This window comes from Fistularia commersonii, chromosome 18, assembly GCF_037954325.1.
Source record: "Fistularia commersonii isolate RoL2024-O1a breed Wild chromosome 18, RoL_Fcom_v1.0, whole genome shotgun sequence".
NCBI lineage: Eukaryota > Metazoa > Chordata > Actinopteri > Syngnathiformes > Fistulariidae > Fistularia > Fistularia commersonii.
The window spans coordinates 12,848,551-12,863,878 of record NC_141301.1 but is presented as its reverse complement, the minus strand read 5'-3'; the positions used below and the strand labels follow the sequence as shown (position 1 = coordinate 12,863,878).

General features: G+C 50.4%; 1 protein-coding gene across 2 annotated transcripts in view; it reads left to right on the top strand.

Moving 5' to 3' along the window:
* The window catches only part of npas1 (neuronal PAS domain protein 1), a 38,738-nt gene extending 26,700 nt beyond the window's left edge, over positions 1-12,038 (top strand). For both annotated transcript variants that reach the window (XM_086164678.1, XM_086164679.1), the window contains 7 exons: positions 6,514-6,688; positions 6,787-6,902; positions 7,848-8,044; positions 8,125-8,231; positions 8,349-8,496; positions 9,980-10,092; positions 10,187-12,038. In XM_086164678.1, the coding sequence (XP_086020804.1) occupies positions 6,514-6,688; positions 6,787-6,902; positions 7,848-8,044; positions 8,125-8,231; positions 8,349-8,496; positions 9,980-10,092; positions 10,187-11,292 (1,962 nt within the window). In that variant the 3' untranslated portion in view covers positions 11,293-12,038. The remainder of the gene's footprint in view (positions 1-6,513; positions 6,689-6,786; positions 6,903-7,847; positions 8,045-8,124; positions 8,232-8,348; positions 8,497-9,979; positions 10,093-10,186) is intronic.
* Positions 12,039-15,328: the final 3,290 nt, after the last annotated feature.

The following is a 15,328-nucleotide window of genomic DNA, read 5'->3' as shown; positions in this document are numbered from 1 at the left end:
GAGAGAGAGAATATCTTTGACTGCACACGTTGCACTCACCTCTGGAGTGAAACTCTCGGAGGGCCAGCGCTCCTGTCTCTTTCCCCTGCTCCTCCGCCCTCCCTCCCTCTCCAGGTGTTCACCTCAGTTGATTGCCAGTGGCCTCTTGTACTGTGAATGTTAAGTCCTGCCATTTTGCCCAGATGCATAAATAATAACAGTAATTACTGGCCCAGCAATCAAAGTGTCGCCCCAGCGCACTGGGCCTGTCTAGGGGAACAAATCGATAGGCATCTTAAAAGCCACATTGATTGTGGGGTGGGGGAAAAACACCAAGGGGGATGGGAAGATAGATAGAGACAACCGGGGAGAGAAAGAGAGGGGGAGGAAAATGGGAGAGGTGTGATAAGGGGGAGATGTTTCAAAGTAAGAACAATCGCTACGGCGGGGGAAAGTGAGAGAGGGTGGACGTTAACGCCACAATAACAAATATAATTCGCCGCGGTATTAAATGCGGGAATCTGCCATGATGGAGGGTCCGCGCCCGGCGCTGCTCAATACCGTGATCCAATTTGTCCCGTCCAGATCCGAGCGCCGTCCCCTTGCCATGTGGAAGCTGAAAGAGTCATCGGTCAGCGTAATAGTTCCCCCAGCCGTAACTGGAAATGAGTCAGCCTCTTTCTAAAGCAGCCACAATGTCACGCCAAAGTTCTGGATGAGGAGTTTCCTGAAAGCCGATATCAAACTGAACGTCCAAAAAAAAAAAAAAAAAAAAAGGCTGACGGCCTCTTTAACCCTCATATTATGTTAAGGGTCAATTTGACCCATTTCACCCATTGACCCAATGGGTCAAATTGACCCTTAACATAATATGAGGGTTAATATATTCAGTAAAAGCCAGTCGGGTTTTATTCTCGGTTGTCTGATGATGCTTTATTTTTTTGGAAAGCCGTCTTCGGTGTGCGGCGGCCTTCTACCTCGACCGGTCTGGCTAGAAAGAGGGAGCGTGAGAGACGGACGGTGTTTTCAATGCTGTAAATGATAAAACGCACAAGTATCGGAATCGGGATAACACGTAGCGTCCAAATCCCCGTAGCCACGGCGATCGCGGGACACCTGTAGGTTGCTGTGACAGCCCCGCCAAGGGGGGCGTCGAAAAGCCGATTCCGCGTCCCGATCATCCCGGGCTCCATCCCGTGGCAGCGGGAGCGCCGAAGCTAGCGTGGCCCCCGAAGGCCCCCGAGGACGGCGCCGATGGCGTTCACCTGTTTACACGAATGCTGTGAGAGCAGCACAATATCACATTAGGAAGCGATCCCGTTAGATCGGCCGCGAGGAAGAGAACGGATTATAGTATTAGAGCTCATTATAGCTCATTATAGCATACCAGTGTTATATTAAATAAGACGGGCTTGGAAAGAAAAGAAAAAAGAAACATCAGAGCCGCTTGCGCTCGCCGCGCGGAGCGAAAACAATGAAGGCGTGACGGCAGCCTGACGGAGAAGCGAGACACAAGGTGAGAGACAAATAGAAAGACAAACAGGACGAAGATTAACGGGCGGCGGGAAAAGAGAGGAAAGAAACATGGAAAGACGGCCGGTGGCGGAGAGGATGGAGAGAGAGGGAGAGGGAGAGGATGGAGAGAGAGGGAGAGCCTCGGTGTGTAAATAGAGTTTAAACGTGCAGTAGGAATGAAATTCGCCTTGGGATCGCCTCGGTAAACAAGACCACCGCGGCTTTGGTGGAGATGCTAATAAAACAGAGCCGTCCTTATCAGCCGAGCAGATGGGCCTAACCCATCACATCTCCTCAAACAGGGCTCGAGCCATCAGCATTCTAATGAAATTATTTATGATCGCAGATTACCTTCCAAACCTTGAACATACAACGCCGCGTTTACCTTCCTAAGATGAGGCCGAGCGGCGACGGAGGGCGGTTTACGGCGAGAACCGAGCCGGGGAGGGCGGGAGGGGCGGGGTGGAAGGGGGCGCTTATGGACACAAACCGTGGGAGAGAATGACATATAAAAAGAGGTGAAAGGAGAGGCGGTAGGAGGAGGACAAAAACACTTTGATACACTTGGTCGGTGCGAGGTGGAGGTGCGCCCAGGGGAGACGGAGGAAGGACAGGCAAACAAACGATGTTCTGAGTGGAAAAAGTGTAACTGGTGGTTTGTTTTAGAGGGCATGTTACCCCTGTGGACCACCCCTACCCTGCCGTCTCCTGTCCCCGCTGTCTGACCCCTCTGCCCCGGCTTACACTCGGGGCCTCTCCCCTGACAGGGGGTTGCTTAGCCGGCTTAGCCCAGGTCAGGCACCTTGACCAAGGGCACAGCCTGCCGCCCGATACCCCCCCCCCCCCCACCCCTCCGAACACCACCCGCCGCCGCATCCAGGTATCTTTTTTTTTTTTTTTTTGCACCGGGATAAACCCGGGAAGAGACCGAGGGAGGCGGCGGAGGCGACGGCGGCGGCGGGACACAGATGGAAAGGATGACGGAAGGGGAATGGGAGGAGAAAGAAAGGGGATAAATGGGGTAAAGAGAAGGGAGGAAGGATGCTAGATTGAGGGAGGAGAGAATTGATCTGGGAATGGTTAGTATGCAGCCCCCACTCCCCCTTCCTCCCCGCTTCCCCCCTTTCCTCTCTCCTCTCCCATCAGTCAGCGAGGGCTGAGGGCTGAGTGTGTTGTGGACCACTGCCCGGATGCCTCATACATATTAAAGCCCCCTGCTATTATTTATATCATGTCTCTCCTTCCCCTGCACGCCGCCCTCCTCCTCCTCCTCCACCACCTCCACCTCCTCCTCCCTCATCCCCACCACGCGGGCGTACGTACACGCACGCGCACACAACCGCCAGGATACACAGACAGACAACCGCTCGCAGAAACAATGACACACAATGACACGGAAACAGACAGTCTAGTCACATACAGGGAGAAAACGCAGGGGCACGCCGTGCACTCGCATCCACGTGCACATTGACGCCCTCCCCCCACACACACACACACACATACACACACATAGCCCTCTTCGCGCCACATTCTATACCTGTTTTTACGCCCGAGCCTGAGTCATCCTCTCAATCGCGCCGTCTCTTTCTCATCTTCTTTCCTCCCCGGATCTTTTTTTTTTTTTTTTTTTCAATCCCTCCCCCGACGTGTGATGGAGTGGTATTATTCGGAGAGGTCTAAAGCCCGGTAAGGACCTGTTTGATTGCGTGTCCGTCGGTCGGCCGACGCCAAGGTAAATGCGGTCTACAATGACGAGTATTCCCTTCGCGGAAGAAAAAAAGCAATCCGTAAAATACCGGCACCTTCGCCCCGAAGCAAGGTTCCCCAAATCCGGATCCTTTTTTGATTCCTTGTCAAACGTCCGTCCGCCAGGCTGCAACTTTAACGAACCGCTCAATTCGGATGTTTAATTTTCAAAAAGAATCTCGGTTGAGAATTTGAGAACACGCACAGAAAAGCGGGTGAAGATCGGTGTAGCCGGGATTTCTGTCACGCAACTTTAACATCGCAGACATCTTGTTCCAGGCCCTTTAACAATTAAAAGTTACGTTTTAAATATCATTCATTGAAGCAAAAATATACACGTATTTATTAACGCCATCGTTTGTAAATGCAAAGTTAATGTTTATTAGTCTGACATGATCAGCGACGCAATTACAAAATCACTCGGTCATTCCGGGGAAAAATAATATCAACATCATATTTCCAGTACAATTATTAAGAAAAGAAAAGAAAAGAAAAGAAAAGAAAAGAAAAGAAAACATGAGATAAGATAAGATAAGATAGGATAAGGTAAAAAAGAAAAGAAAAGAAATGGTGAGATGAGATGAGATGAGGAAAAGAAAAGATGAGAAAAGAAAGAAAAGAAAAGATGAGATGAGATGAGAAAAGATAAGATAAGATATATGATAAGAAAAGAAAAGATAAAAGAGAGGAAAAGAAAAGAAAAGAAAAGAAAAGAAAAGAAAAGAAAAGAAAGGAAAAGAAAAGAAAAGAAAAGAAAAGATAAGATATGATATGATATGACATGATATGATAAGAAAAGAAAAGGTAAAAGAGAGGAAAAGAAAAGATAAGATAAGATAAGATAAGATAAGATAAGATATGAAAAGAAAAGAAAAGAAAAGATAAGAAAAGAAAAGAAAAGAAAAAACAAACTTTATTGGTCTCCATACGGGTAATTCTTTTGTAACAGCTGCATAACATTTATCGTGTCAATAAATATGAATCTAAATATAAATAGAAAGACAGCGGAGAGAACAACAGCAACAACATCAAGGATAAGAATGGACAACAGAATGGGGAAAAAACAAAGACAGTAAGAGTGAGAATAGACCAAAAACGACAACAACAGGGATAGAAACATAAACAGAATAACAATAGCAATGACAAAAATAAAGAAATATAAGCAGAATGCGAAAAGCCTGAGACCAACAAAGATTAAATATACAATGGAGTTAGTTAGTCACTAAACGCTTTAGACACTCGCCACAGAGGCTCTTACTCTGATAATGATAACTATATGCACTCTATAATAATATTTATAGAGAATTTTTCATTCAAAGTGCTGTACAAGTGAGAAGGGATAAGAGAATCAGACGAATCATAAAACACATATTCAGTTCTGGGCCCATCGTGCTAAAAGGCTAAAGCGCTAACCGCTACGCCGCCACTGTTAAACGATCCACATTCATGTAAACCCCCCGCCTTCTGCGACAACTTTGATCAAAACAAAGACGGGAATCAAACGACGGGCCTGGAAGAGACAACCCACTGAAGTCTGTCACCACTAATGACAAACATTGTCACTGAAGCATAAAATCATGTTTCACACTAAATTGTCTGCCGTGGTGTTATTACACGGTAATAGTGATGGATCTACCGCCGATTTTAGCTGGATGGAAGCTATTGAAGATTTTTTTTTTTTTTATAACATGGGAAATCCTTGACCTTTATATCCCCGAAAATACTCCGTAGAGCACTTGTAAAACACATGTGATGTTTATGGAGCGAATCAAGAGACACGGAGTGGGAATGAAGACCTCACTTCCAGTGAAGTGTCAGCTCCAAAGCGCCTTTTAATCCCCAAAAGTCAGATGTCAGTCAAACTTGCTCTTTTTGTGCCGTTAAAAAATGCGTCGTATCGATGTTACCGCAACGCGATCGGTGACGTCGGACGATACGTCAAAACCGAAGCTCTTTACATCGCGGGGCCGATCAGAAGTGAATTTTTTTCCGATATAATTACGATAATGACGCGGACAAAGGCGTTTCTTGCATTTATTCTGCCCTCGGCATCCGGCAGGCAAACAAGCCTTTTTTGAGTGCAGGACATCTGTTTACGTCTCGCCGGGGATCCCTTTACAGTTTATCCTCCCCGGTAATAACCAACGAGCGAAGGGAAAAAACGCGGAAAAACTTCAAAACAAGGCTTTAAAACATTCTCGTCGACACACCGGTCGGATGAATCGGACGACGATGCCGTCGATGTCCGCGCAAAGCGGGCATCCCGGCCGCCGGCCCGAGCAAGGGGATGAAGACGTACGTCTGCGGGGACTTGAACCTTTATCCCTCTCATTCATCCTTCCTGACCGGACGGGAGGAGGGGTTCCCTCCGTCTTTACCCCACATCCTCCATCGCTCTCCCGCCTCTCCCGGTGTCGTCTTCCTCCGCTCGATGTCCTTGAGGGCCTGCCGAAGCTCCCATAAAGCCCGCAGTAAATGGCTCTAATCCGGTAATAAATGGCTGTGTCCTACAGACAAGGGTGTGAGGCTGCTGCAGCCACGGCTTTATCAGATGGAATGATATTGGCACACACACGTGCGCGGACACGCTTTCGCAGATGTACTCGGAAGACGCGCGACGCGCTCCCCCCCCCCCCCGCCTCTCCCGCGCGTACGCTCACGTAATCACACAATCATACGCCGGCGCTCATTTGTACACCCCGGGATGGAGTCGAACCCGATGCGATTGTGCGGGGCCTTTTTTATGGATGGCGTGCAGGAGCGCCGCCATTATTACCTTTAAATGATTAGAAATGCGACGGTGATGTATTATGATGATGGGATCATATAGAGTCGTGTGAGCTGTTGCGCTGCTTTTTATGCCTGCTGGGATGGACTGCTGCCTGAGACTAAATGAAGGAGCAGGGTGGGACACGGGGGGATAAGAAGAATAGTAATGCGACCTTTGGAGATACTCGGAGTTCACCTGTTTTTAATCAGCAAATACAATTGATTTTTCCCTCCCCTCATTTTATTTGTGTGTAACTGTAGTCGCTGGGTCCTCTGAGACCGGACCTAAATGTATTTGTGTGTGCGTATGTGTGTGTGTGTGTGTGTGCGTGTCTTACAACTTCCACATTGCTTCTTGCATCTGGACCCACGGCTACGTTTTCATTTTCCTGTCATAACATATATTGATTTTTGTGCGGGTGTGTGTGTGTGTGGTTGCGAGCGTTTGAAGGCACTTCTGGTTTCAGTCTGTGTGTTTGCGTGTGTGTGTGTGGTCCTCCTCAGGTGGAGCTGACCGGCAGCAGCGTATTCGACTACATCCACCCGGCGGACCACGTGGAAATGGCCGAGCGGCTGGGGATCAGACCGCACCTCAGGGCCGAGGCCGGCTGTCACACGGCGCCCGAGAGCGCGTCCAGCTCGGCGTCCGCCTCCTCCCTGGCCGGAACCCCCGAACCCGGTAACGCCGAAATAAAAAATGAGCGGATTCTTTCAAAATTCACATCGAGTCAAACACGATATATTATGAATTTCATGTCGACCTCCTTTAATTCTCAGCGACCCAGCCGAGCCCTCACTCGCCTGCCGATGAACCTCCGGACCGCGGCTTCTTCATCCGCATGAAGTCCACCCTCACCAAGAGAGGCCTGCATGTCAAATCATCCGGATACAAGGTGCAAAGACTACCCAGGATATATAGACCTTTTTCCTATTTTCCCATTTACGTCCTTGTTACCGGCGCGCCGACAAAACGAGCGGCGTCTCGTCACTTCGTTTTTTTTTGCGCCGCCGGTGTTTCATCGCTCCGTCGAGGTCGGTCATTTTCCCCGCGTGTCTTTACGGCCGTCCCCTTATTTTACACTCCATCGCTTGCGCGCTGTTTACCGCGTCTATAAACCCCAGCGTTCTTATTATTTCCGTTTCGATTAAATCGGTATTAATTAATTGTATGACGATGCATGAAAACACGATATTATCCGTCATAAAGTACCGGAGAAACTATAGTGCAACAATCAATTATACCGCGAACCCCGGAGGGGGGACACTGATGTTTGAGTGAGCCGAGCAGCAGGTTCAGTAATCCACGTCAACGATAAAAGTCTGAAAGATATGATAATTTGCAGAAAATGACGAGCGAAATAAAAACAGAAAGACGTAATAGAAGAGTATGAATAGGAATTATTTTTACCCGTATGTATGTACGCTGCCAATGGAAGCGGATCGCGCATCTGCCTCCGAAAAAGAAGGTCCCCGTTTTGATTCGGGTCCCGCAGTCCGGAAAAGAGCGGGGAGGTCATCGGAGACCTGTGAATGATAGCGAGACCGGTTGTGTGATAATAATCCCCCAAAAAAAAATGTACATTTTGTTTTAGCCGCCTTACTCGTGCAGACACATGCATAAACACCTGAATTTATGAATGAATGAATACTGTCAGCGTTGTCTGTTTAACAATCTCCGACTTGCACGCATCACCGCGCCGCCTCTAATATCTTATTCCCCGCGTTTGTTTTCTTTGGCTGATTGTCCCGTGCGCGGTGGCAGCTCGCCCAGAGCGATGGGAAATCACTCACACACGCCGTTGCGTGTCACGTGTTCTTTCTCCCCCCCGGGCGCCCAGGTGATCCACGTGACCGGACGGATCCGCTGCCGCCCGGCGCTCGTCCCCGGTTCCGCGCGCTCCGTGCACAGACCCATGGGTTTGGTGGCGCTGGCGCACACTCTCCCGCCCTCCACGCTAAATGAAGTCCGCATGGAGAGCCACATGTTCGTCTTCCGGGTCAACATGGACCTGCAGGTCACGTACTGCGAGAACAGGTGCGTGTTCCTCGCCGTTTTACCGCCGCAAACCGCACCGGCGGGCGATCCGCAAAAGTACCGCCGCGCTCTCTCCGCAGAATATCCGAATACATGGATTTGACCCCGGCGGAGGTCGTGGGACACACCTGTTACCACTTCATCCACGTGGAGGACCTGGAGAACCTGCGGCAGAGCCACGAGGACCGTGAGTCCAGGCGCCAAAGCCGCCGCTTCGAGGCGCCGTCGCATCCCGGTGCGACGAGCGCCCTCTGCTGTCGAAATCGCGAGCTGCCCGACTGACGACACTCCTCCGTCCCCGCAGTGCTGAGGAAAGGGCAGGTGGTGACCGGTTACTACCGTTGGCTCCAGAGGAGAGGAGGCTACCTGTGGATTCAATCCACCGCCACCGTCTCCATCAACCACAAAGCGCCGCACGAACGCAACGTCATCTGGGTCAACTATGTTCTCAGGTCAGCCGAACCGCAGCGCCTTCTCGGGGCCGCACCCCCGGATACGTGTTTAAATATGCAGGCGCCATACCGCGCTCGGGGATCCTTTGAAGAGAAAGAGTGGGGATTTCACTCAGAAAACTGATGAGGGTTTGAAAATCGCTGCATCAAAGAGAGCCTCGGTATCGGTACCTCTAAAAGCTGATAATTATTTAAATGCAAACACATATGGAAGATGTGTTTGGATTCAAAGGAGCGGCTTGTTTACGCTCGCCCTCCAAAGATGGTTTCATTCGATATCCTTTTAATTCCTGTCTAAATATGAACACACGGCATTGTGGCGAAAATTTTAAAAATAAGTTAAATATAATTTTTTTTTTTTTTTTAATATTTCTTGAGGATTACGATGGCTGTTTATTCCGCAATATGTATCGCTTTAACATATCGTGCTGTCATCTGATTTACCAGGGCGCTCACACACACACACACACACACACACACACACACACACACACACACACACAGAGTCACGCGGTACACAACAAAACGTGTGCCTCGCGACAGCGCAGTCAGACAAAACATGAGGAGGAGGCTGAATTTCAATGCTAATTGGGCCGAGGCTATATAATTACAACAAATGGATGTCAGAATTTTGGGTCTGAATGGTGTTTTAGTTAATTAGCGCTGTAATTACAAGAGCTCATTAACTTCTCCGGCAACCTCCTCCTTGTCGGGGCTTAACTGTGTATAGGTGGGCTGCTGAGTGGGGCAGAGTGTGTGTTTTGTGTGTGTGGATCAGTGAGGGGCGTGCTCTGGCTTTCTTTTTTGTTTGCATGTGTCAGTTCTCGTGTGTGTGTGTGTGTGTGTGTGTGTGTTGTTTGCGGTGTGTGTTACACGGAGGTTACGAAAGCACGTGGCAGCTCGGTTATTGGTTTGATTACATGTTACCTACACTACCTACACCTACTATATTACCTACTAGCAGTACCTTTTGCTCGCTCTAAGCGATCTCAGGCAAAACTGTTCTCAGTTCTACTACCTCAGTGGTGGAACAAACTTCCAGAAGCAACAAGACTAGCATCATCTATCTCAACCTTCAAGAAACAGGTAAAAACTGCTCTCTTTCAGGACTTTTTACTGCACTGATGCCCCAGATCAGGTTAGGCAGCAAGTTAGGCTATGCAGTGTGTGTGTGTGTACGTTTGTGTATGTCTGTCAAAAAAAAAAAAAACCAACTCACTAACCCAAGCTTACTGTTCTGTATATTTCCTGCGCGTCGTGTATTTGCAAGTGTATTTGCAGTCCCTATGTCCTCTATTGTAAGTCGCTTTGGATAAAAGCGTCTGCCAAATGCAATGTAATGTAATGTAATGTTGTTCCCGTCTCGGAGTATTCTCTCTAATCCGTGTTTTTAAAAGGCCTGAAGCCGCGGATGCTCATTCACGGACGCCTCCTCTCCATCTCTTTATGTTATTTTTTTTTTTCATCCCCCCTCCCCGCCCAGTCGGACGGAGTTGCCCGACACACCCTTGGATCTACTTCAGCTGCCGGAGAGCGTAAGAGCGGAGCGCCTTCGAGTCAGCTCATCTCCTTCAGACATTTCCCCGCAGGCCAGAGGTAGATCACCGCACCGCACGTTACCTCCCTCCCGTGACAGCTGTTTACACACCTGTCTTCAAATCTCCTTATAAAAATCCTCCCCGCTCCTCAGGCTCTCAGCCGGCCAAGAGCTCGGTGGGGAAAAGTGACCACGACGTCAAAGGGAGAGAGAAATTCCCAGCCGCCGCCACCGCCGCCGCCGTCCAGTCAGAGAACAGGAGGAAGCGCCTGCTGAGGTCGGACCCCGAGGGCCCTCCTCCCGAGAGCCGTCGTCGGCTGGAAGAGCTCCGTCACGCCGAGGAGAGCGTGTCGGCCTCCTCGGACCTCGCCAGCGAGAGCGAGGGCGAGGAGGAGGACGAGACGGAGTGGGACCAGGCGGGGGACGCCGACAAACTGAAACAGGAAGACAGCGGTGGAGGGGGGAAGCAGAGTCAAGGAGGGGAGACCCCCGCCGGGGGGGAGAGGGGGGCCAGGGCGCACAACGGCCGGGCCGTGATCCAGCAGCTGAAAAGCGCGGTGGCGCCGTCCCCCCTGCCCGGCAGCCCCAGCATCAAGACTGAGCACGAAGCCCTGGCCGCCGGGGGGCGCTGGGGGCCGCACGCGCAGCCGGCGGCCGTGCACGGCGCGCACGCCGCCCAGCCGCAACCCTCGCACGCCCACACGCCCTCCAGCAGCCTCAACGGCGACAGCCCCGCCACCCCGATACCGGACTCCTCCTCCGGCGGCGAACCCCCCGCCAAGGGGTTGTTCACCCCGCCGTCCCCGGCCTTGTCCCCGGTCATGTCCGTGTCGTCCCCGGTTACCCGCGACGACAGGGCCGCCTCGGGGGTGGTCAGTAGGAGTAGCGCCGGCGCGGGCGGCGGCCCGGACTTCGATCTCCTGCAGAGACTGGCTGCGGGCGGCGCGGCGGGGCGGGTCCTCTTCCACCCCCTCGCGCTCGGCCCGCAGGGCCCTCAGAGCCTCTACGCCCCCAGCACTATCCGCTACGCTCCACCTGAGCTTCCCCCCTCCCATCACCACAGCGTGGGACACGGCGATGGCCTGCAGCTACGCTCAGACCACCACAAGGGACCCCCGCCGGCCTTCTTCCCCCACCTACAGCGACTGGCCGGCCTGCCACCCTTCAGCGGTTTCTCCCCGTCTGACAGCCCTTTCTCCTCCGGCCTCCCCTTCTGTATGAACGGACTGAGGGGGGCGGCGGGCCCCGAGGAGGACTGAGGCGGCGGCGCTGGCGGCGCTAGCGGCGCTAGCAGGCACGGGGGGGGGGAGGTCGGGGAACGGGAGACGCCAGAAAAGATAAAAAAATGAAGGACAGAGCCGAGTGACGGGAACAGAGAGAGACGTCGAAAAGGGCAGGCGAGACGGAACCGGCAGGACATTAAGCCTCTAAGGACGTTGCTAATTGGAGAACGAGTTTAATAACTGTGATCTAAAGTGTGTGACAAGTTGCCACCGTGGGGAACGATTCAGTCTTCCTGTTGTGGACGAGTGACAGGGACTCGCGGAGAAAAAAAAAAAAAAAAAAAGGGGGACGTGGAAACTTTTGAGCGGCCGTCCCCGAGGACTCTCTGTCTCTACAATAATGAACTCTGTGTCTTTTCTCAAAACGACCGTGTTGATTTTCTGTGTTTCTTCCACTCAGAGAAGCCATATTATATATATAAATATATATAAGACAAAAACCATAAAGACCCTCAGTTCACATCCTCCTCACTGTCACGCCAATTAACCCGATTAACTCCCGAGGCCGCGGAGGAAGAGCAACTTTGGATGATGATTTTGTTTTCTTTTTAAACTATCGCAGTGTCGTTAAAAAAGAACAATAATAACATGAATCTCACCGCGACCGAGGTGAACGTTCGATCGTAGGGTTTTATCTCCCTCCGGTCGGTCGGTTTTTGTGTCGAGATACAGAACGGTGAGACCAGAACAAAGAGGAAAAAGAGCAAAAAAAAGAGAAAGTATTCATCCGTCCGGCACACTTAAAGCACACTGTTGGGGACAAAATGTGAAAAAGACGGTCCCACACATTCCATAACCTATAAGGGAAATGCAATGCAGACAAGATGCTACTTCTGTTCTTATGTTGTGAGAAGATCATTTGTCTAACCGATTAGAGTATATTCTGTGTGACGCTGAAGTCGTGTTTGTGTCTGAAAGCCATATTCTTTTTTTTTTTTTGGGGGGGGATAGATGGATGCTGTGGGAAGATGTGTCTGGAAAGACAAAATAACATTTAGTTTTATCCGGATATCATCCAAGTATAATTATTATTATCATTATCCGAAACTGTATTTCCGAACAACTGTAGGCATCCTCGTTTAAACGTCCGAGTTTTCCTGAGCACTTACCCAAAATTCGGAGCTCCGAGCCCTCGCCGGTGCGATCCTGTCAAACAGAAGACGAACGTGGGCGCGGTCGCCGGCGTCGAGGCGCGGAATAAAAATTTTCGAAACAAAAAGACGGTTTTGTGATAAAGTATCGGACCGCGGCGGGGACTAAAGAATAAGCTCGTGTGAATTTTCATCTCGAAGTCTTTCCTTGAAATTCCTCTCAGGATTGAAATGAACAAATGCAAAACACTTTTTTCTACATTGAGTTCTCTATCTTGTCGTACTCGTGCCGATATCTCTATTTGTTGTTTTTTTTCGCGTCTGTCTTGAAAAGATGCTCGCGGCGGTCTGCTGGATTTGCCGTGAATATCCCCCCCCCCCTCGAACCCCGTCCGGGTGAATGTTTCCAGAGTAATAAGCCGCCATAGAAATACTCCCATTAATTATTTAGCACTTTGAAACCATTAAAATGGATCTGTGAAGGGTGCGCCTCGTCTCTATCGGCTGTTTAAAAATGGCCAATCGGAGCGAGCGCTGTCACGTGACTTTTTTGTGTTGTTTTTTTTTTTTATTTTATTTTTAAAAATTGAGATTACGGTCGGCCTAAATTGGAAGTTTTTCCTTGCGAAAGTTTGATGTTCTGGGGAAAAAAAAAAAAAAATTTAAATAAAAAACAGAACATTTTGGAAACGATGTGCACTGTGTCGAAGACATACTGTGGCAGATAAATGGTAGAGTGTGTGTTTGAGCGGGTGTGTGTGGGTGTGCGGGTGTGCGAGCGCCGTTTATTTTATTTTGTTTCAATTGTTTTGTTTTGTAATCGAATTAAAAAGCTAACCCCCTTGCCTATCACTGTGAATCTAACATGATCCTTGCATTTTTGTGAATACGTCATCCACTCATCCAATAAAATGAACCAGTGTACAAAGGAAAAACCGTGATACAGATGACAATAACAATAAAAATATGCCAGTAGAGGAGCACAACCCCGCGTTTGCCCGCTTCTTTCTTCCGTCTGCGCTGCACACTCTCTTGGGGGGGGGGGGTTGAACTGGTTGTCTTAATTGTCTCAGTTAACATCTCTTGCAAAATGCATCGGTTACACCACCCTCGGCAATATGGATTCAAAAAGCGTTGGCGAAAAACGGGCGAAAAAGGGGCCGCGCTCCGGAGGCCTCCCGCCCGTCCCCGGGTGCCGATCGCATCGGAGGATGAGGAAAAAAAAGGGCGAAATGCTCGGGTCTGGCCTCACATGAGAAACACTTTCTTGGAGGTGTTCACCGAAGTCGTGGCCTTAAATGGGTCGGAAAATGAAAGCGAAAGCACAATCTGTATTTGTGTGTGTGTGTGTGTGTGTGTGTGTGTGTGTGCGCGGGAATACATGGGGTCTCGCTTATGAGATTCTATATGCAGACTTGCACTGTTCCCTGCGTGTTTGCGTGCGTGCGTGTGCTTTGGTGGTTTGCTTGTGTGTGTGTGTGTGTGTGTGTGTGTGTGTGTGTGTGTGTGTGTGTGTGTGTGTGTGTGTGTGTGTGTGTGTATCTCCATGAATTTGCGAGTGTCTGTTGTCTGAAGCAGCCCCGGGGAGGGGCTCTGACATTGAAGACGGGTTAAATCCTGTTTTACATTCAAGTGGCAGGCCCTAGTTCATTAGAGTGAGGATCATTCCTCCTCAAGACCAAAGGAAGCGCATACTAAACAAGAGCAGTTGTTGGGGAGAAAAAGCCATTGTACGTGCAAAACCTTATGTACTGTATTAACGTGCGCGCGCATGTCTGTCTGTGTGTGTGTGTGTGTGTGTGTGTGCGAACGTGTGGTGAACAAAGCTGCAAAAGAATACCTCGTAGTCCTTATCTCCTCTATTCATCCATCCTTTAGATGGCAAAGTAAAGGCGCGGCTTGTACAGCCGGAATCACCGTGCACTCGTGGCATGCACGTGCACGGGCGTGGGCAAGCCGCGGCAGCTCTCCTGACTTCCTTCTCCTCCGCCTGTCATTGAGTCACCCATACGCCCTCTCTGTCAGTGACTTTGATGGCTTATCTTACCCACTGAATTGGAGTCGCGCTCCCGGGGGAAATACCTTAGCACATGTAAATGCATTTGAAAGAGTAAAAATATGGGAAGGAATAATAGAGCCAGAAATGCAGGGAGACAAACAGACGGCTTGCACTCCTCCGCCGCTCTTTCTGCATTCCACCCCGGTTCTGTCGCTTCCACCATTTTCATCTTTGTCATTGTTCTCTCCCGTCTTTCAGGTGAGAAAAGGAGGACTTCGCGCCGTTCCCGAGGCCGAGCCCGAACCGCCCAGACGCCCGAGAAACGGGTAAAGAATACGCGATGGGGGGCGCAAAAGCGGGGTTTTGCCGCCCGGCGCCTTCAGAGCTGATGTCGGGAGATGTCGGGAGTTCGGCGCGGTATTGCGGTTTCCAGGGGTGTTCGGAGTCTAGGATGGATGGTGTTTGTCAGTGAGGGCGCGTCTCCTGCCTCTAGGCACCCTGCCCTTTAGACGCGCCAGGCCTCAGGAGCCTCCTGCATGCCAAGCAGACCCGCGCAGTCAATGCAGCCACAGAGGAGAGGCGAGGGCGAGGAGAGGGAAAGGAGAGGAGAGGAAAGAGGAGAAGCATGCATAGGGAGTCAAAGAGTAGCAAAGGATCTGATAGAGGAGACAGAATAGGAAGGAAAGGGGCTCAAGGGGACAGAGGTGGGGTGGCGGTCACCCGGCATATGATTCGCTCGGGGAATCGACGGAGGGAGGAGGAAGAAGGGATGAAAGTGGACGTGGAGAGGAGAAAAAGAGTGGGTGACTCCGGGGCGAGTCTCAACAGCAACACGGTGTCGATGGCTGGGAGATATCACAGACCTTCGCCCTCAACCAGGCAGCGATAGTGATCACAGACAAGGCGTTCCCTTCTTAAATCC